The following is an 18509-nucleotide window of genomic DNA, read 5'->3' as shown; positions in this document are numbered from 1 at the left end:
GGACTGCAAGAAGATCAAACCTCTCCATTCTGAAGGAAATCAGCCCTGAGTGCTCACTGGAAGGACAGATCCTGAAGCTGAGGCTCCAATACTTTGGCCACCTCATGAGAAGAGAAGACTCCCTGGAAAAGACCCTGATGTTGGGAAAGATGGACGGCACAAGGAGAAGGGGATGACAGAGGACGAGATGGCTGGACAATGTTCTCGAAGCTACCAACATGAGTTTGACCAAACTGCGGCAGGCAGTGGAAGACAGGAGTGCCTGGCGTGCTCTGGTCCATGGGGTCACGAAGAGTCGGACACGACTAAACAACAACAAAACTTGACCACATGCTGGCAAAAAAGGCAACATGCTGCAGGAATATTAAAGAAATATAATAATTTATTTCCTTAAGAAACAAATAACCATATTGGCATTATCCATAACCATTTTCGTCCACAAAGAAAGTGGTTCGCTAAACGTTGTTACAAAATAATAGACGTTTTTCCATACAAAAAAACATAAGAAGCAGAACGCCAAAACTAACTGCTACACCTGCATATAGATAATTAAATGTACAGGTAAATATGTTTTTTATTGAACTCTAAAGTAATAAAGTCGGTCGGCGCATATGGTTTCTTCTCGCTACATGTTTTGCCACTTCTGTATTGTCCATAGCTCTTTGCAACTGCTGCCGCTGGTGCTGCAGAAGGAATTGGTCCGGGAGGAATTGAGATTGCATTCCTATACTCAAAGATACACTTGCTGGAGGACCGCAGGATTCATTGTAAGCAGCGCTGAAACTTGAGGTATGGCCCATGTAACTCTGCAAAGGAGGAGGTGCAATTTCATGCACATTTGGGTTGGGTGCAGTGGAAGGAACAGACAATGAGGTCTGATGAATGATAACCTGTCAGGCGAAAGGGGTGGGATGGTCGCTACAGGCTGGCAGGGAGAAGGGTCTATGCAGCATTCTCTGATTGGCTCTCGCAAGCCTGCCTGGGTGCATGGGAAATCACACGCTGTTTGCAACGGCAATGGGTTGCACGTACAACCTGAGCTTTCCCACAGAACTAAGGTCCTCTCTCCAGCAATTGTGGTCCTGGCATATCTGACTGAGTTTTAAGGTGCTGAGAGAGCATATGATTTGACTAAGCTGTGCCAAGGCTGCAGTAGCATATGTTGTCTCTTGGCACAGACTGGATCACTGAATAGTTTTTTTAGATAGACGCAGCCTACCAGTTGTTCTTTAACTGTTTAGATCCATCATAGGCAAACGCCAGCCCTCCAGACGTTTGGGACTACAATTCCCATCATCCCTAGCTAACAGGACCAGTGGTCACGGATGATGGTAATTGTAGTCCCAAACATCTGGAGGGCCGGAGTTTGCCTACGCCTGGTTTAGATAACAAACTTTCGTAAGTTCATGGTGTAGGCCACAGCAATAATTGATCCATGTATGCTCCTTTGGATAAACATGATACCCATATTTAAATCTCAGTAATCTTTTCAGTATTGTGCTTAGAAAGGGACATCTGTGCAATTATTTTATGTGAAATGTAATTGGACCAGGACATTTTTACCAAAGTGCGAAAGTCATGCCAGATTTTTGTTGTTATTGACCTTGTCATAAAATGAATGCAATTTTTACATTGGTTCCCATCACAAAATCCTTTCCTTTAAGACTTCATCTCCACTGACCCCCTACAAATCTTTTGGGAAACTATTCAGCTACACTAAAATAATAATTTTAAAATCCACTGTTTTCCCAGGCAGAGGCTGTTTTAAAGAAAGGATTTGGAATAGTTCAACTCTGCAGAGGATGGGCGAAATATTAGATAGCTTGTCTTTCTCTGTTTATTCCCCCCGTAACAATCTCAACAGGGTTTCTAAGCATTTCACACCACATACATTTGCACTTGTTGTGCATACCGATAACAGCGCAGACATTTTCCTATGATTAATAGGCCACAGAGCTGTGGCAGAGAGGGCAGAAGTTGTAATTGCTGATTTCTTGGGCTTGTACACAGTGCTTGCAAATATTGCACATCCAAAACTGATACTCTGTGATGGCCCTTCCTGTAGCAACACATGTTGGGAGCTTCCCTTCTCCCCTGTTAAAAGAAACACAAAATGGGATTTAATTATTATGTTTTTTGGAAAGAAGACCATCTACAGCACCCCTCATATTGAACAGTGTTATTGCTAGTGAAAACATGATCAGTGGTATTCAAAGCTATGTTTGTTCACAGCACCAGTGTACAGCTATTTATTTTTTAATTTAGAAAAATTACCGTATAAAACGTACTTGATTTGTAAAACATTGTAAATATCTTAAGCAAGCAATGATAAAGAATGAAAGAAGAGGAAAAAGAGGAAAACAGAAGGGAAAAACAGAAAAAATATAAGTGAATGAAAGAAAAAGAAAGTTTGTATCTACATCTACATCCTGGTGCATAGCTGGTAAATCATAAATCATATGGCAACTATTAGCAGCTTTAGTCATAATATGTCAGAAAAATCTTATTAGTGAGAACAACACAAAGGGCTGAGCATTGCCTTGAAATTTCCAGTGGTTTTTGAATCAACTCCAATGCTCAGTGGTCAAATTTGAACATCTTTGAAGCTCATGCCTTGTTACTTTTATAGTAAGCAAACAAAGCTAAACAGAGAGATTCCCAAACCAGTTGTACTATTCCATTTTATCAGGTGGTTTAGCAAATTTGTGATTAATAGCAACCACACGTCCAGGTGCTACTAATGAAAAGGTAGTGAGTTCGAGTTTCAACCACTATCAAAAATTAAACATGAATTGAAACATACAGGGTAGCTGCTTTTAGCAACATTCGGCTCATAGCGACGACATATATTCTATTTTAGCCATAATGAGAATAAAAGCAGCAAGCTTACTCTTCAAGAAGACCCTCCAACTCTGACTTCTTGTTATCTTTAGGGAAGTGTTTTGTGAATATCTGCAGGGCAAGCTCTTCATACTGGTGCTTCTGGTCTGGGAGAGAGTTTTCCAAAGATTCCAGTTTAACAAAAGCTTTTGAGCAGATAGAAAAGGCTCTGTTGGCACATGCGCAAAGAGCCAACAGGGAATAGATCTCTACTGCAGGAATGATGTCTTCGTAATCCCTCAGATGAAGGGCTGCAAACAAGAGAACGAGATCTCAGCATACTTGCTTGCTACACTAAAATTGGCAGTAGTAGTAGTACATGAATCCTGTTATTGTCATTCATTCACCCTGGTCCACACTCTTCGTACAGAAAGTTCCCTTTGCGCTAATGGGAATGGTTTGGTGCAAACAAAATGGAACTGCATGCATGGATTGGCTCCTCCAGTTAAACGGGAAAATCATTTAGTAGGAGGGAGCTTCTGTGAACATTAGAGCTCTCATGGGTAAAGATAAAGGGACCCCTGACCATTAGGTCCAGTCGTGGCCGACTCTGGGGTTGTGGCGCTCATCTCGCTTTATTGGCCGAGGGAGCCGGCGTACAGCTTCCGGGTCATGTGGCCAGCATGACTAAGCCACTTCTGGCGAACCAGAGCAGTGCACGGAAACGCCGTTTACCTTCCCGCTGGAGTGGTACCTATTTATCTACTTGCACTTTGACGTGCTTTTGAACTGCTAGGTTGGCAGGAGCAGGAACCGAGCAGCGGGAGCTCACCCCGTCACGGGGATTCAAACTGCCGACCTTCTGATTGGAAAGTCCTAGGCTCTGTGGTTTAACCCACAGCGCCACCCGCATCCCTAGAGCTCTCATACTGGCATTGAATTGCAAGACCAGAGCAAGTGCCTTAACTGTAAAAGTGACAAGGTTTCATCAGATCTGCTCAGATCTTCATGCCAAAGAACCTGGGAGGCATGTAGGGCCTTCAATGGGCTTCCCACTGTGCAAGAGAATTATCTCCTGATTTACAGACGATAAAAGGGCAATTGAGAATGGTTGGGAAAACTCTGCGAGTACCTGGAGTTACCCAAATTGACGGATTTAATAAGGAGAAAACCTAAAATTATGGTCAAGAAACAGTGGGAGTGTCTAAATGAATATTTACAAAACCAGGGCTCAGTTACCAAAATTTGGTTGCGCTTAGACCAATCTTGTGAAAAATATAAAGAATGCAAAGTGAAAAATTAAGGAAAACTTATAGGAAGTATATGAAGAACAGAGGTTATGGCGACTGAAGTATAAAAGACGTGTGGCGTAAACGGTGGAAGTCTTTTTAAAACATTTTAATTAAGGTTGATATCTTGCAAGACGGAAATATATAGCCATATGCAAGCATAGATCTAGAACTGTTGTTTATAGCGAACATTTTTCTATTTTCTAAATTTCTATTTTAAATCCTTCTTTCTTCTTTTACTCCTTTTTCCCCCTTTGTTTATTCTTTTTCCCCTCCCCCTCTTTCTTTCTGAATATTACTTTATAGATGTATAAATAATTATGTTTATGTGTATATGTATGAAATTTGTTCTGTATTTCTTTTCCTATTTGATTTTTTTTGTATTCAATAAAATAATAATAATAATAATAATAATAATAATAATAATAATAATAATGGCAATTGAATACATTTGGTTAAGGAACGCATGTCTAATCCATTCAAAAGCTGCAACCTGGGTGTTTGGAATCCCACAAACTACCCAGCGGTTCATAACAACAAGGAATCCTACCCGTCTTCATTGCTGTATCTACATAACCCTCATAAAGCTGCCTTTGGGCAAGTATAAAAAAATGGTAGGCCTCAGCTCCTCGCCAAGCGTTATCGATCAGGCGACTGTCTGAAGAGAGAACATCTTCCTCGAGCAGACCAGCTAATGCTGAAGTAGCCTGGAAGCAAAGAGAGAAGAAAGCATGAAGGGAAAATAGTTGTCTGTGCTATCAATTTATAATGCCCATTTTCAGTTTTCACTAGTGAAGACGGTTGCTTCAAAATGAATTTCAAACACTGTACGCAATACCATTGTCAATGTCTTTTGAATATAGCAGCAATGCACACAGTGCTCTTAAGTAACAATTAAGTTACCTCCTCCAAACTCACGCTCACAGAATAAGGTATGTGTATCCTAAAACTGGGACGCAGGTGGCGCTGTGGGTAAAAGCCTCAGCGCCTAGGGCTTGCCGATCGAAAGGTCGGAGGTTCGAATCCCTGCGGCGGGGTGCGCTCCCGTTGCTCGATCCCAGCGCCTGCCAACCTAGCAGTTTGAAAGCACCCCCGGGTGCAAGTAGATAAATAGGGACTGCTTACTAGCGGGAAGGTAAATGGCGTTTCCGTGTGCGGCTCTGGCTCGCCAGAGCAGTGATGTCACGCTGGCCACGTGACCCAGAAGTGTCTCCGGACAGCGCTGGCCCCCGGCCTCTTGAGTGAGATGGGCGCACAACCCTAGAGTCTGTCAAGACTGGCCCGTACGGGCAGGGGTACCTTTACCTTTACTTATCCTAAAACTAGACACATTTGTTTGGATGTGGCGCTCTGATGCAGAGATTGGCTTCCCCATATTCCACAGGTGAGAAACTGGATCTGGCCAGTGGATGGATCCTTTAATCCCCTCTGACCCCCAGTGGGCCAACTCTGATAGGTGAGAGGGGCCTGTTCAACAGGAAGAGGAGGCGCTGTGCACAATGAAATGACAGCAAAGGGGTCAAGAAGCAGTTTTTACCCACAAGGTTGCCCTTTCTCCTGTTTGCTAAGTGAGATGTGTCGCTGGGATTATTATTTTTTTGTGAGCTCTTCTACAGGAGTTGCTAGCAGAGGAAATGACGGCATGAGGTTTCTGCGGCAATCCTGCCTGTAACCCTTTAAATCTTTTACCTTTGTGAAACTATTCTCTACATACTGTTCTAAACAGAATTTAAAAAAAAAAAAATGTGAGAAAGATCGATTTGTTGCCATCTGTTCTAGAGACATTTTTCAAAATGCCTGCTTTCATGTTTGGTGGGCGATCAGGCATTTAGGCACCGTACCTCTGAAATTTTCCCCTTGACTTTTCCCCTCTGCGCGTTTTTCATTTGTTCGTGATATTGTTCTACCAGTAAAGCTGACATCACGTAGAGCTTTTTTACACGCAAAGGCTTGGTCCTCTTTTTAGCCTCTTCGTCTGCAATCTTTTTAAAGAGAAATTTCAAAAGAAATGCACCATTAAAAAACAAAAACAAAAAAGATGAAGATTATTTTGGTTTTCTGTCTACAGTTCGAGAGTGAAAGCCTAAGGCAGGGGTCAGCAAAGTTTTCCAGCAGGGGGCCGGTCCACTGTCCCTCAAACCTTGTGGGGGGCCGGACTATATTTAGGGGGGGGGGATGAACAAATTCCTTTGCCCCACAAATAACCCAGAGATGCATTTTAAATAAAAGCACACATTCTACTCATTTTCAAAGTGATAAGCTTTGGTCCAAGTTTAATTCTGGAAGGTGCCTTGCTGCCTATTTTGAGCAATCCAGCAGCCCTGAATGCCCCATCCCATTCTCTTGTTGTGGGTCTGCTGGCATTCAATAGGAAGGAATAGGGTAAAGAACTACCTAACCCTGACACTCACACTTGGTTGGAGGCAACCCATGTTTTCACTCCAAATGCAAAATACCACCCCCTTTTAAATATGAATGGGAAATAAACTCCATTTTTTACAACAGCAGTGACAACAACAAAACCTGAAACAAAAAAGTAACAAACATTTAGATACAAGCTGGCAGTTCTGTGCAGCCTTCCTTCAATAAGAGGCCAAAGTATTAATCTTCACTTGAAACGTAAAAGTATTGAGCTACTGATGTATTGCTGAAAATATTGCAGCCTTAGTATACGGATTATGTGTTTGTAAATTCTCATCCAGAGAAGTGTGTGGCTAAAGTCACACACACAGTGAGGAGCTGCTGTTCAGAAAATACATGCCATGCACACCTGTGTGCTTGAAAGCCCAGATAAAAGGCTTCACTGGATAAAAGCTACAGCATACGATTAGAAATGCATACATTTGTTCCCAGAAACAGAAGCAGCATCGTTGTGCAAAGTTAAACCAAAAGCTCCAATATAAAAAGTAAATTGTCTTAATTAATAAGCATTGCATATCATCAAAAATGCACACATATATTGGACAGTTCATCCACAATAACCATACCTTGAACATGAGCTTAGCAGCGTCAAAGAAATAGTTGGCTTTACGATACAACTCAACAGCATCAAGGGGCTTGTTCTTTTCTAATAATTGAGATGCGTATCTAGCTAGTAGAGAGCCAATCTCTTTCATATTGTGTTGTTTAGCCAGTTCAACAGCTTTACTCCACTAGAAGCAAAGGTAACAAACATTAAGTCAATTAAATACAATTATCTATCTATCTATCTATCTATCTATCTATCTATCTATCTATCTATCTATCATCTCAAAGGTCCATTCTCTCAAGCAAAAGAGCTCTGCTGCTGGAGAAAATTGGTTCAGACTTCAGGGCTTTGAGGCCACTGGTAAATCCTATTGTGGTGGAATATTGGGACACAACTCAGGGACAGAATCAATGTAGCTTCTGTTGGTACTCTCAGTGGCAAAACAGTACAGATATTGCACTGCCAACGTTTTTGAAAGAGTTTATGCGTCAGGGTGAGGAACAACTTTTGGGCAGAGAGCCACATCTAGCGCTGGGCGATATCTGGCTTTTAACATCAGGATATACCAATATTATCACAATGTCTGAAATCAAGATGGAGCTACATAGAGGCATTGGCTGGTCTAATCCTTTCGCCTGTGTTAATTCCCAAAATACCAGCCTAGATTCCAAGGCAGATAATAGCAGCATGGGAAGTCTGTGCATAAGGGAATTGGAACTGGCACAAGGGAATGTAGAAACACCTTCCATCGCAATACCTACATTGTTGTAAGTCCTGATCTGAATTGTGTTTCTCCACTCTGCCAGCTGCTTTTAGGAAAATTAAAAGGCTACTGGGAGTTCTGATTTCAGATCTCTTATGCAATTTGTGGCTTGGCCCTCAGACACAGAGCATAGGAGGATGTAAGCAGCTGGTCAGTATGAATCAGTTGATTATTAGAGGTTATTATGTAAAAGCAATCCTGGCTGTTGGGGGGAAATGATATTAGAATGAACCACTATTAGGTATTAGAATGAAATTAATGTGCAAACAACTTTCCAGTTCAGCAACTCCTGTGTTGGACTTATATTGTTACCTGGTTGAGATTTACACAGATATCTACTGCATCCTTGGGTCTGTTGCACTTGAGAAAGGCTGCTACAGCTTGTTCGCACATACCCACAGTAACAAACTTGTGGGCTATGTCCTGCAGGAGACACCAAAAGCATAATTAAACTGCAGAAGGAGAGCATTATTAGGGTGATTGCCAATTCAGTTGTACTCAAGAGTATAGCCTGACTTTATTGGATCTGCTCTGAGTAGGACTAAATTGGCCCTATGTCTGTATTGTCTAAACTGCAGATACCAACTGCAGATACTTCAATACTAATAAATTCACCATGACATATGCTAACAAAGAGACTACTTTGTCAGATTCATCTGTTCATTTGATGGATGTAGAAGCACAATATCATTACCATATGTAGTAACTAGCAGAGACTCTAACGTCCTTACCATCTTCTCCATATTTTAGGCACATCAATAAAATTTAATGTAGTGATCAGCTGCGATATAATCCCCCCCCCCCGCTTTATGATAAGCAATGTACCACTTTTCTTCCTGTGTCCCTTTTAAAAATTTTTTTTACAGCTGACATTCTTTCTACTGGGGTTTGGTATTAGAAAATTTAGAGCTTTGAAGAGTGTTGAGAAAGAACACGCCCTAGGATATTTTTGTGTTAAATATCTCTAAATATCTCATACACACACACACACAAACACACACACACACACAAAAGGATACTCTATCAAAGATGTCTGTGTTGTCACTGTCTTCCAAAATTCAAAATGTGGCTTAGGATGAATAACATAAAGGATCTGATTTGTGTAAACCAGTGGTTAGTTGCTGGATGAAGTCAGGTTGTTCTGACAAGCAGAACCACAGGCCCAGATTGAACTAACCTGGCATGCTAGCAGAGACAAGAACAAACGTTCCTGCTGGTACAACAGGGTTTTCCGCCCTTCTCTCTTCCCCCAAAATCCACCTTGGAGGGTTGGGGAGAACCCCCCAGAACAGTATGAAGGGGGTGGAGAGGAGAGATGGGGTTGTTCCATCTGGCTAGCAAAAATGCTTGTGCTGCTGGAACCCTCCCACAAAACGTTATCTTTTGCATGTTTGCATGTTTACTCAGATGGTTACGCTATGCTTCCACAGCTGGAGGAAGCAGTGCTTCTGAACATCAGTTGCTGGAAGCCAGAGGAGGGGAGAGGGCTCTGTGAGGAGTCCCAAAGCTCACAGGGTTAATAGCTCAAGCGACATGAAGTCCTGTCCCCGGTGTGTGCTGCACATATGAAGGTGAAGTTGCTTTTACTTTCTGTTTTGGCTGCGAAGGAGAAGCAACATGTCACCACTCTCTCCTGGCTGTTTTGTTGTTTTTGCTACTGTACATTAAAGCTTTGTAGAATCGAAGAAGCTGTGTCTGAGAGCTTTAAAGGTAAAGGGACCCCTGACCATTAGGTCCAGTCGTGGCCGACTCTGGGTTTGCGGCGCTCATCTCGCTTTATTGGCCCAGGGAGCCGGCGTACAGCTTCCGGGTCATGTGGCCAGCATGACGAAGCCGCTTCTGGCGAACCAGAGCAGCGCACAGAAACACCGTTTACCTTCCCGCCGGAGCAGTACCTATTTATCTACTTGCACTTTGATGTGCTTTCGAACTGCTTGGTTGGCAGGAACTGGGACCGAGCAACGGGAGCTCACCCCGTCGCAGGGATTTGAACCGCCAACCTTCTGATCTGCAAGTCCTAGGCTCTGTGGTTTAACCCACAGTGCCACCCGCGTCCCTTTCTGAGAGCTTTACTGCCATGCTAATAAATCCTTACACACTGGCACACCGCTGCTGCTGCAACTCTGCTGTAGCCGGGAGAAGTGGAATGACTCAGCACCGTGCAGCAAGAGCGTGCTGGACACTATTGCACTTCCAAGGGAAGATGGGATTACAGCCTGAGGGTGAGCATTCGCAATAAGTAGCTTTCCATACTTACAGGAAGCAATTTGTTGTTTTCTGGAAGCGAGTTAGCCAAATCTTCTAGCGCTTGATAGTCTTCCAGCATATAGTAACATTCAGCCAAACGTTCATGGTTTCTGCCTTGTACATAATATGGCACGGCATTTGTCCTATAAGAAGTTGGGCATGGGTGGGAGAGAAACCAGATCTCTGATTATCTGCTTGCTATTGTCAAATTGTCAGTGTGTTTAATTTCCTAGGGTCAGTGCTACAAAAGGATTGATAACTGCACCAGCAACGAAGTAGGGAAACAACAGAATATATATTATGCTTAAGTTTTCAAAAGGGACGCGGGTGGCGCTGTGGGTAAAACCTCAGTGCCAGGGCTTGCCGATTGCATGGTCGGCGGTTCGAATCCCCGCGGTGGGGTGAGCTCCCGTCTTTCGGTCCCAGCTCCTGCCCACCTAGCAGTTTGAAAGCACCCTTAAGTGCAAGTAGATAAATAGGTACCGCTTTATAGCGGGAAGGTAAACGGCGTTTCCGTGTGCTGCGCTGGTGCTGGCTCGCCAGAGCAGCTTCGTCACGCTGGCCACGTGAACCGGAAGTGTCTCCGGACAGTGCTGGCCCCCGGCCTCTTAAGTGAGATGGGCACACAACCCTAGAGTCGGACACGACTGGCCCGTACGGGCAGGGGTACCTTTACCTTTACCTAAGTTTTCAAAATGGAACACTTTTTGTGTCTCTTTCAAATAAATTCACTATATATATATATATATTCTAATTTACATTTCAAAACCTTAAATCAATGACTTCCCTTCTCTTCCCATGGTTCATTTTTCATACCACACATCCCTGCATATTTTACATGAACTAAACCATTCAGTAATCCATTGTTACATCGATCAGAACTTATTTACACTGTTGAATTTATCTTAATGCTACCAGCGTTTTTAAATAAACACAATTTTCACCCATACTTTCAGTAAACATTTTCCAGTCTTCTTTAAACGTCCATTCAAAACCATTTTTCCTGCCTGTTTTAAACATTTCCTATAACTGAAGATATTGTACAATATCATCAAATAAATTCATTACTTAATGTAACTAATTCATCAATCTGAGAGTTACATGGAGGTTAAATGTTGTTCTATATCCAATCCCTGCAGAAGGCAATTAAAAAATCAACAACTAATTACCGTATTTTTTGCTCTATAAGACTCACCTTTTCCCTCCTAAAAAGTAAGGGGAAATGTGTGTGCGTCTTATGGAGTGAATGTAGGCTGTGCAGCTATCCCAGAAGCCAGAACAGCAAGAGGGATTGCTGCTTTCGCTGCGCAGCGATCCCTCTTGCTGTTCTGGCTTCTGAGATTCAGAATATTGTCTTCTTGTTTTCCTCCTCCAAAAACTAGGTGCGTCTTGTGGTCTGGTGTGTCTTATAGAGCGAAAAATACGGTAAGTCTCCCTCCAGTTTGGACAGGAGGCAGCAATAGTCACTTATAGTATCAAGTTATGAACATACCATTTCTGTCTATCGGCAAAGTAGTCCCCAATTTCGTTGTGTGCCATTTCAAGGAGACTGTCATCTCCGTGTCCCGAGCCCGTTTGCAAAAGCTGCACTACTCGAAATCCGTTCCCTAGTTTCATTCGCAAATCAACGGCAAGGTCTCTGCAAATATAAAAACCAAAAATGCAGCTTCACGAAATACAAAGAGAGCCAATTCTAAAACGCTTTATTCATTTAAAAGTACGTTTAGATCACCTAGAAAAGGCAGAAGCCTCTCAAGGTGGCTTATGAAACAAAAACATTCAACAGAACACAAGCCTATGGTCCCTGGGAGGACGTTCTGTGGGCCGTAAGGTATCACAGAACTCCTTCTCCACAGGGGACAGCACTTTCTGCCACCATGGCGGGATGGTGAAGAAGATTTCCACTGCCATGGTTGTCCTGCTGGCAGTCCTCCTTTGGCGGCAGGGCCAAAGATGGGGTGATTCAGGTGTGTGTCAAGGACAGCCAAGGATCTGCACCCTCTCAAACAGAGCCAGAAACTATGTCAGCCTGAGAGTTGACATAGTTAATTCCCTCCAAAAAGGAAAAAAAGAACTCCTCTCACATTCTCTCACTCCACATTCACTCCTAACATTCTTTCCTCCACCAGCCCTGTAGGTTTCTTAAAGTACAGAGCTGTGGACCAAAATGTTCAAATCCTATCTCAACCATGAAGTGACCAGGTGGCTTTTGGCAAGTTATTATTGCTAAACCTCAGCCTGGAACAATAACTGGCCTGCCTCATATCGGGATGCTATAAGGATGATGAAGAGTATGTTTGGAAATGCTCTGGACATTGTAAAGTTTTACATAAATGCACAGTATAATCACCAAGGCAGCTTAAAAAGGTAAAGGGACCCCTGACCATTAGGTCCAGTCGTGACCGACTGTGGGGTTGCGGCGCTCATATCGCTTTATTGGCCGAGGGAGCCGGCGTACAGCTTCCGGGTCATGTGGCCAACATGACTAAGCCGCTTCTGGCAAACCAGAGCAGCACATGGAAATGCCGTTTACCTTCCCACCAGAGTGGTACCTATTTATCTACTTGCACTTTGAGGTGCTTTCGAACTGCTAGGTTGGCAGGAGCAGGGACCGAGCAACGGGAGCTCACCCCATCGCAGGGATTCGAACTGCCGACCTTCTGATTGGCAAGTCCTAGGCTCTGTGGTTTAACCCACAGCGCCACCCACGTCCCTGAACATTGTATAGCTTTACATAAATGCACAGTATCATCACCAAGGCAGCTTACTAGGCCTCAAACAGATGTTTTAGTCTATTTTCAGTTGGTTTGCCTGATCTTTCCCAGTTCTGTCCCCATGCCTGGTATTCTTTCTTTTTCATTGGTCTTCCCCCTTTTGAGTTATGTGGACTTGAAATTCAGAAACGCAAGTATGGTTTGTGTGGCGCTTACAATTCCTAAATTCAGTCACTCAAGATAAACAGCTCTCCCACGATCAATTGTGCTGTTGTGCACTCAGGGGATTCTCTTGTCAATTCAAATTTATCCTAGAAAATTACCTTCTGTCCATGTCCAAATACATCCTTTCAGCTTCTTCAAATTTGCCGAAGTAAACTGCCACTTCGGCTTGCCTCAGTAATTCACTCTGGAGGTTGAGAAGACGCTTGACAAACTTGATACCTTGGTAGTTTTTGTAGCGCACAAATGCTTGCTCAGCAGTGTCAAGATCCAATCTCTGGAGAGCCGTTTCAGCCAACAGTCGCCTGTATAAAGAACACAGATGTCTTGCCTGGAAAAAACAGCTTCATAAGGAACAGACTTAACAAATACTCTTGGCCGAATTGCAGGAGGAGCCAAAGCAGCACATGGAAGAGAAGCAGAGAAGGTGGATGCAATGCCAAAAGATCTTGTGGTTTGGGGGGTGGGAAAAGCTTTGGGCGTGCAGATGAAGGGTCTCCGCAACACTCAGAAACCTCCAAAGGTTTTGCACCATGCCTGATGGAAAAATCTAAGCTTATTTGAGAAGGACATCTAAAACCCTGAGAGGACAGTGATATATCCAATTCAGGCGAAGTTGCTGTGTGAACACCTTTGCTTGTCTGTAACCCTAAATGGGTTATGGGAGAGAGAATGAGGCCTCCTGAATTCCTGGAACGAGTGCCAATCCCCTGGGAGCGCAAAATAGGAAGTGATGTGAAATATGCAACATTCAAGGGTCAATATGGAACCCATGGAAGGGGAGGATGGGAGGTCAATGGTTCGTAGCTTGGGGGTCCTCCTGGATCCTTTGCTGTCGCTCAAGGCTCAGGTGGCCTCAGTGGCCTGGAGTGCCTTCCATCAGCTTCAGCTGGTGGCCAAACTATGCCACTATCTGAACAGGGATAGCCTAACTACTGTTGTCTATGCTCTGGTAACTTCCAGGTTGTTGTTGTTGTTTAGTTGTTTAGTCGTGTCCAACTCTTCGTGACCCCATGGACCAGAGCTCGCCAGGCACTCCTGTCTTCCACTGCCTCCCGCAGTTTGGTCAAACTCATGCTGGTAGCTTTGAGAACACTGTCCAACCATCTCGTCCTCTGTTGTCCCCTTCTCCTTGGGCCCTCAATTTTTCCCAGCACCAGGGTCTTTTCCAGGGAGTCTTCTCTTCTCATGAGGTGGCCAAAGTACTGGAGCCTCAGCTTCAGGATCTGTCCTTCCAGTGAGCACTCAGGGCTGATTTCCTTAAGAATGGATAGGTTTGATCTTCTTGCAGTCCATGGGACTCTCAAGAGTCTCCTCCAGCACCATAATTCAAAAGCATCAATTCTTCGGTGATCAGCCTTCTTTACGGTCCAGCTCTCACTTCCATACATCACTACTGGGGAAACCATAGCGTTAAGTATACGGACCTTTGTCGGCAAGGTGATGTTTCTTTTTTTTAAGATGCTGTCTAGGTTTGTCATTGCTTTTCTCCCAAGAAGCAGGCATCTTTTAATTTCGTGACTGCTATCACCATCTGCAGTGTTCATGGAACCCAAGAAAGTAAAATCTCTCATTGCCTCCATTTCTTCCCCTTCTATTTGCCAGGAGGTGATGGGACCAGTGGCATGATCTTATTTTTTTTATGTTGAGCTTCAGACCATATTTTGTGCTCTCCTCTTTCACCCTGATTAAAAGGTTCTTTAATTCCTCCTCACTTTCTGCCATTAAGGTTGTGTCATCCGCATATCTGAGGTTGTTGATATTTCTTCCCCCAGGTTAAATTACTGCAATGCGTTACACATAGGGCTACCTCTGAAGACGGATTGGAAACTTCAGCTGGTGCAGAATTCAGCGGCCAGACGGTTTGAGCATATTACACTAATCCTAGTCCAACTGCACTGGCTACCAATTAGTTTCCGGGCCCAATTCAAAGTGCTGGTTTTGACCTATAAAGCCTTAAATGGCTCAGGATCACAATACCTCAAGGACCGCCTCTTTCCATATGAACCTTCCCAGACCCTGAGGTCATCTTCTGAGGGCCTCGTGTGCCTCCTTCTCGAGAGGTTCAGAGGGTGGCAACATGAGAACGGGCCTTCTCTGCAGTGGCTCCCCGTCTGTGGAATGCTCTCCCCAGGAAAGTTCGCCTGATGCTTTCATTATACAACTTTAGACGCCAGGCAAAAACATTCCTTTTTAACCAGGCCTTTGGCTGATTTGATTGACATGCTATGCCCTTTTAAAATGTGGTGCTCTTTTTTGGGGGGAGGGGGTTATTGGGCTGTTGTTTTTATTTTGATTATATATTTTGTGGTTTTATATTTTGATTTTGTTCTGTGAACTGCCCTGAGACCTCTGGGTATAGGGAGGTATATAAATTCAATGAAGGAGAAGGAGGAGGAGGAGGAGGAGGAGGAGGAGGAGGAGGAGAAGAAGGAGGAGGAGGAGGAGGAGGAGGAGGAGGAGGAGAAGAAGAAGAAGAAGAAGAAGAAGAAGAAGAAGAAGAAGAAGAAGAAGAAGAAGAAGAAGCAGCAGCAGCAGCAGCAGCAGCAGCAGCAGCAGCAGCGGAGGAGTTTGGATTTGATATCCCGCCTTTCACTCCCTTTAAGGAGTCTCAAAGCGGCTAACAATCTCCTTTCCCTTCCTCCCCCACAACAAACACTCTGTGAGGTGAGTGGGGCTGAGAGACTTCAGAGAAGTGTGACTAGCCCAAGGTCACCCAGCAGCTGCATGTGGAGGAGCAGAGACGCGAACCCGCTTCCCCAGATTACGAGTCTATCGCTCTTAACCACTACACCACACTGGAGAAGGAGAAGGAGAAGGAGAAGGAGAAGGAGAAGGAGAAGGAGGAGGAGGAGGAGGAGGAGGAGGATGTAATTTTCGGTCTATGTTAAAATTTGTAGATTTTTTTTAAAAAAAAGAGAAAGGGAAGTAGATGAACCCTTTGCCGAGCTGTGATATAAGATGTCTTTAATCCACCTAAGAAATATAGGGTGGAGAAATGCTTACATTCTGCACACCCCTCTTGCTAGATAGAGGTATTAGAAATCTCTACATCCTGCCTGACTTGGTGGATATTTGCCATTCCTCAGCTGGGCTTTTCTAATGCTTTTGGACGTGCCAGGCATTTCTGTGGTTGGCATCTGTCCAGGCAGGGCAGGGGTATGGCTTGTGGCTCTTTGGAGCTTTAATCAGAGTTGCGTTGTGGAGGTGCATATCCAGTGACAGCCCAAATGTTCCTCTGACCTCCTGCTGCCTTCTGCTTGGCTGGAATGTCCTCCGTCTTTCAGGAAAAGGTGGCCTCAGGTATCGCCTAGATGTGTTATTCCTTTCTGAAGGTTCCCTATTTGACCTCTGCACTGCTCTCTGGTTCTTTTCTCTCTCTCCCTTAAAATAGGTTACCTGGGCTTGCTGAAACAGCTTACCTACCCACGATGCAGACCAAAAGCCGCCTGAGGATTGAGAAGGAAAATGTATCACATGGTCCTCAGTGTCCTTTTGCATGCACCAATTCTTACATGACCTACTTACACTTTTGACATATCATGAGCAGCAAATGTTCAAATTTGACCTTCACAGGGGGCCAAATTTAGCTAGCGGCTCTTATTACTATTGGATGTTTTCACATCAAACTGAGATTATTTTCCTATACAGTGGTACCTCAGGTTACATACGCTTCAGGTTACAGACTCCGCTAACCCAGAAATTGTGCATTTAGGTTAAGAACTTTGCTTCAGGATGAGAACAGAAATCGTGCTCTGGCGGTGCGGTGGCAGCAGGAGGCTTCGTTAGTTAAAGTGGTGCTTCAGGTTAAGAACAGTTAAGAACGGACCTCCGGAACAAATTAAGTACTTAACCCGAGGTACCACTATATAACAGATACCAGTCCAAATCTGCAGCTAATAAAACCTGTTTTATTAACTTATATTTAACCCTGAAAAGCTATAAGAATGTAATCCCTCTAAATAGGAAAGAAAACCTAGGAAAAAAATGGAATTTTACCAAAGCCTTGGATGTGAATTTTCTTCAATGAACTGGGCAGACTCTGCAATGCCTGCATTATTTACAATCGCTTGTGCATCTCGCAGTGATCTAATCTCAAAATTAAGTATGTAATCCTTATTAGGGTGTTCAGGATTCTGTAAAATACAAAAAAAAAAAGTTTAGTGGCTGCTCATTTCCATTGAAAACCACTGTTTTGTAAATTGTATAAATGGAATGTTTTTTGGGGGGGGAGAGAAATCTAAAATTTACCTTTAATATTTCATCCAGTAAAACAGATTTAATTTCTAAATCTTCAAAGTTGCAAATGTATCCAGATGTTTGAAGGGGTTCCTTAAAATACAAGTTACCATATAATCAGCAAATCAAAATTATCCTGCAGCATTTTGGACAACAATTTAAATGCCATTTAGGATGCAATTGTATGTACACTTCCTAGGAAACAAATCCCACTGAAATCAGAGAGACTTAATTGTGCCGTTACTCACATTTAAGTGTGCACAGGATTGCAGGCTTTGGCAATATTATCACCGGTTTTCCTGCCTACTCAATTTACTCATGCAACCTCATATCTGTGCTCCTTCTGTATTTGTGAAATGCAGGGGGAAGCCTGTGGAGCTCCTTGCATCTTTCAGAAAGTGTCAACCTATTATTGCTGTCGTTTTTGCATTTGCAGTTAAAATTCTCAAGGGGCTGGAGCACCATTCCGACAGAGAGCAGCTACATCAATTTAAGCTTTTAGTCTTAACTGCAGGGACTATGGAGAGGCTTATAACATTCTCTAAACCAGCCTTTCTCAACCTGTGGGTCCCCAGATGTTGAACTACAACTCCCATCACCCCTAGCTAGCAAGGCCAGAGCTCAGGGATGATGGGAGTTGTAGTCCAACAACATCTGGGGACCCACAGGTTGAGAACCACTGGTAAACTCTAATTAACCAAGATGTGGTGACATCTTTTAAGGTTAAGCAACTATCAGACAAATTCATGGAAGATTTCTCAATTTTCAGAGAACTTTCAGGCAGTTCATCTGGTGGCAGCTAGACTGGTGACCATATAACACCGGTCCTAAAGGATCTACATTGGTTCACAGTACATTTCCAAGCACAATTCAAAGTGCTGGTGCTGACCTTTAAAGCTCTAAATGGCCTCGGCCTTGTATACCTGAAGGAGCGTCTCTACCTCAGTTGTCTAGCTTGGACACTGAGGTCCAGCGCCAAGGGCCTTCTGGCAATTCCCTCCCTGCGAGAAGTGAAGCTACAGGGAACCAGGCAGAGGGTCTCCTCAGCAGTGGCACCCGCCCTGTGGAACACCCTCCCACCAGATGACAAGGAGATAAACTATACAACTTTCAGAAGACATCTGAAGGCAGTCATGTATAGGGAAATTCTTAATTTTTAATGTTTGGTATTTTATTGTGTTCTTATATCTGCTGGAAGCTGCTCAGAGTGGCTGGGGAAAATCAGTCAGATGAGTAGGGTTCAGATA

General features: G+C 43.7%; 1 protein-coding gene across 4 annotated transcripts in view; it reads right to left on the bottom strand.

Moving 5' to 3' along the window:
* Window positions 1-364: 364 nt before the first annotated feature.
* Window positions 365-18509, bottom strand: part of WDR35 (WD repeat domain 35) — a 40303-nt gene continuing 22158 nt past the window's right edge. For 3 of the 4 annotated variants that reach the window (XM_053380914.1, XM_053380912.1, XM_053380913.1), the window contains 11 exons: window positions 17275-17355; window positions 17023-17159; window positions 13125-13328; window positions 11580-11726; window positions 10098-10230; window positions 8153-8263; window positions 7097-7261; window positions 5951-6091; window positions 4660-4816; window positions 2891-3131; window positions 365-2094 (listed from right to left, as the gene is read on the bottom strand). In XM_053380914.1, the coding sequence (XP_053236889.1) occupies window positions 1941-2094; window positions 2891-3131; window positions 4660-4816; window positions 5951-6091; window positions 7097-7261; window positions 8153-8263; window positions 10098-10230; window positions 11580-11726; window positions 13125-13328; window positions 17023-17159; window positions 17275-17355 (1671 nt within the window). In that variant the 3' untranslated portion in view covers window positions 365-1940. The remainder of the gene's footprint in view (window positions 2095-2890; window positions 3132-4659; window positions 4817-5950; window positions 6092-7096; window positions 7262-8152; window positions 8264-10097; window positions 10231-11579; window positions 11727-13124; window positions 13329-17022; window positions 17160-17274; window positions 17356-18509) is intronic. The other variant, XM_053380915.1, reaches the window with a different exon arrangement.

The sequence above is a fragment of the Podarcis raffonei genome, chromosome 3 (assembly GCF_027172205.1).
Source record: "Podarcis raffonei isolate rPodRaf1 chromosome 3, rPodRaf1.pri, whole genome shotgun sequence".
NCBI lineage: Eukaryota > Metazoa > Chordata > Lepidosauria > Squamata > Lacertidae > Podarcis > Podarcis raffonei.
The sequence above is the reverse complement of the archived record's forward strand: the minus strand, read 5'-3'. Positions and strand labels throughout refer to the sequence as shown.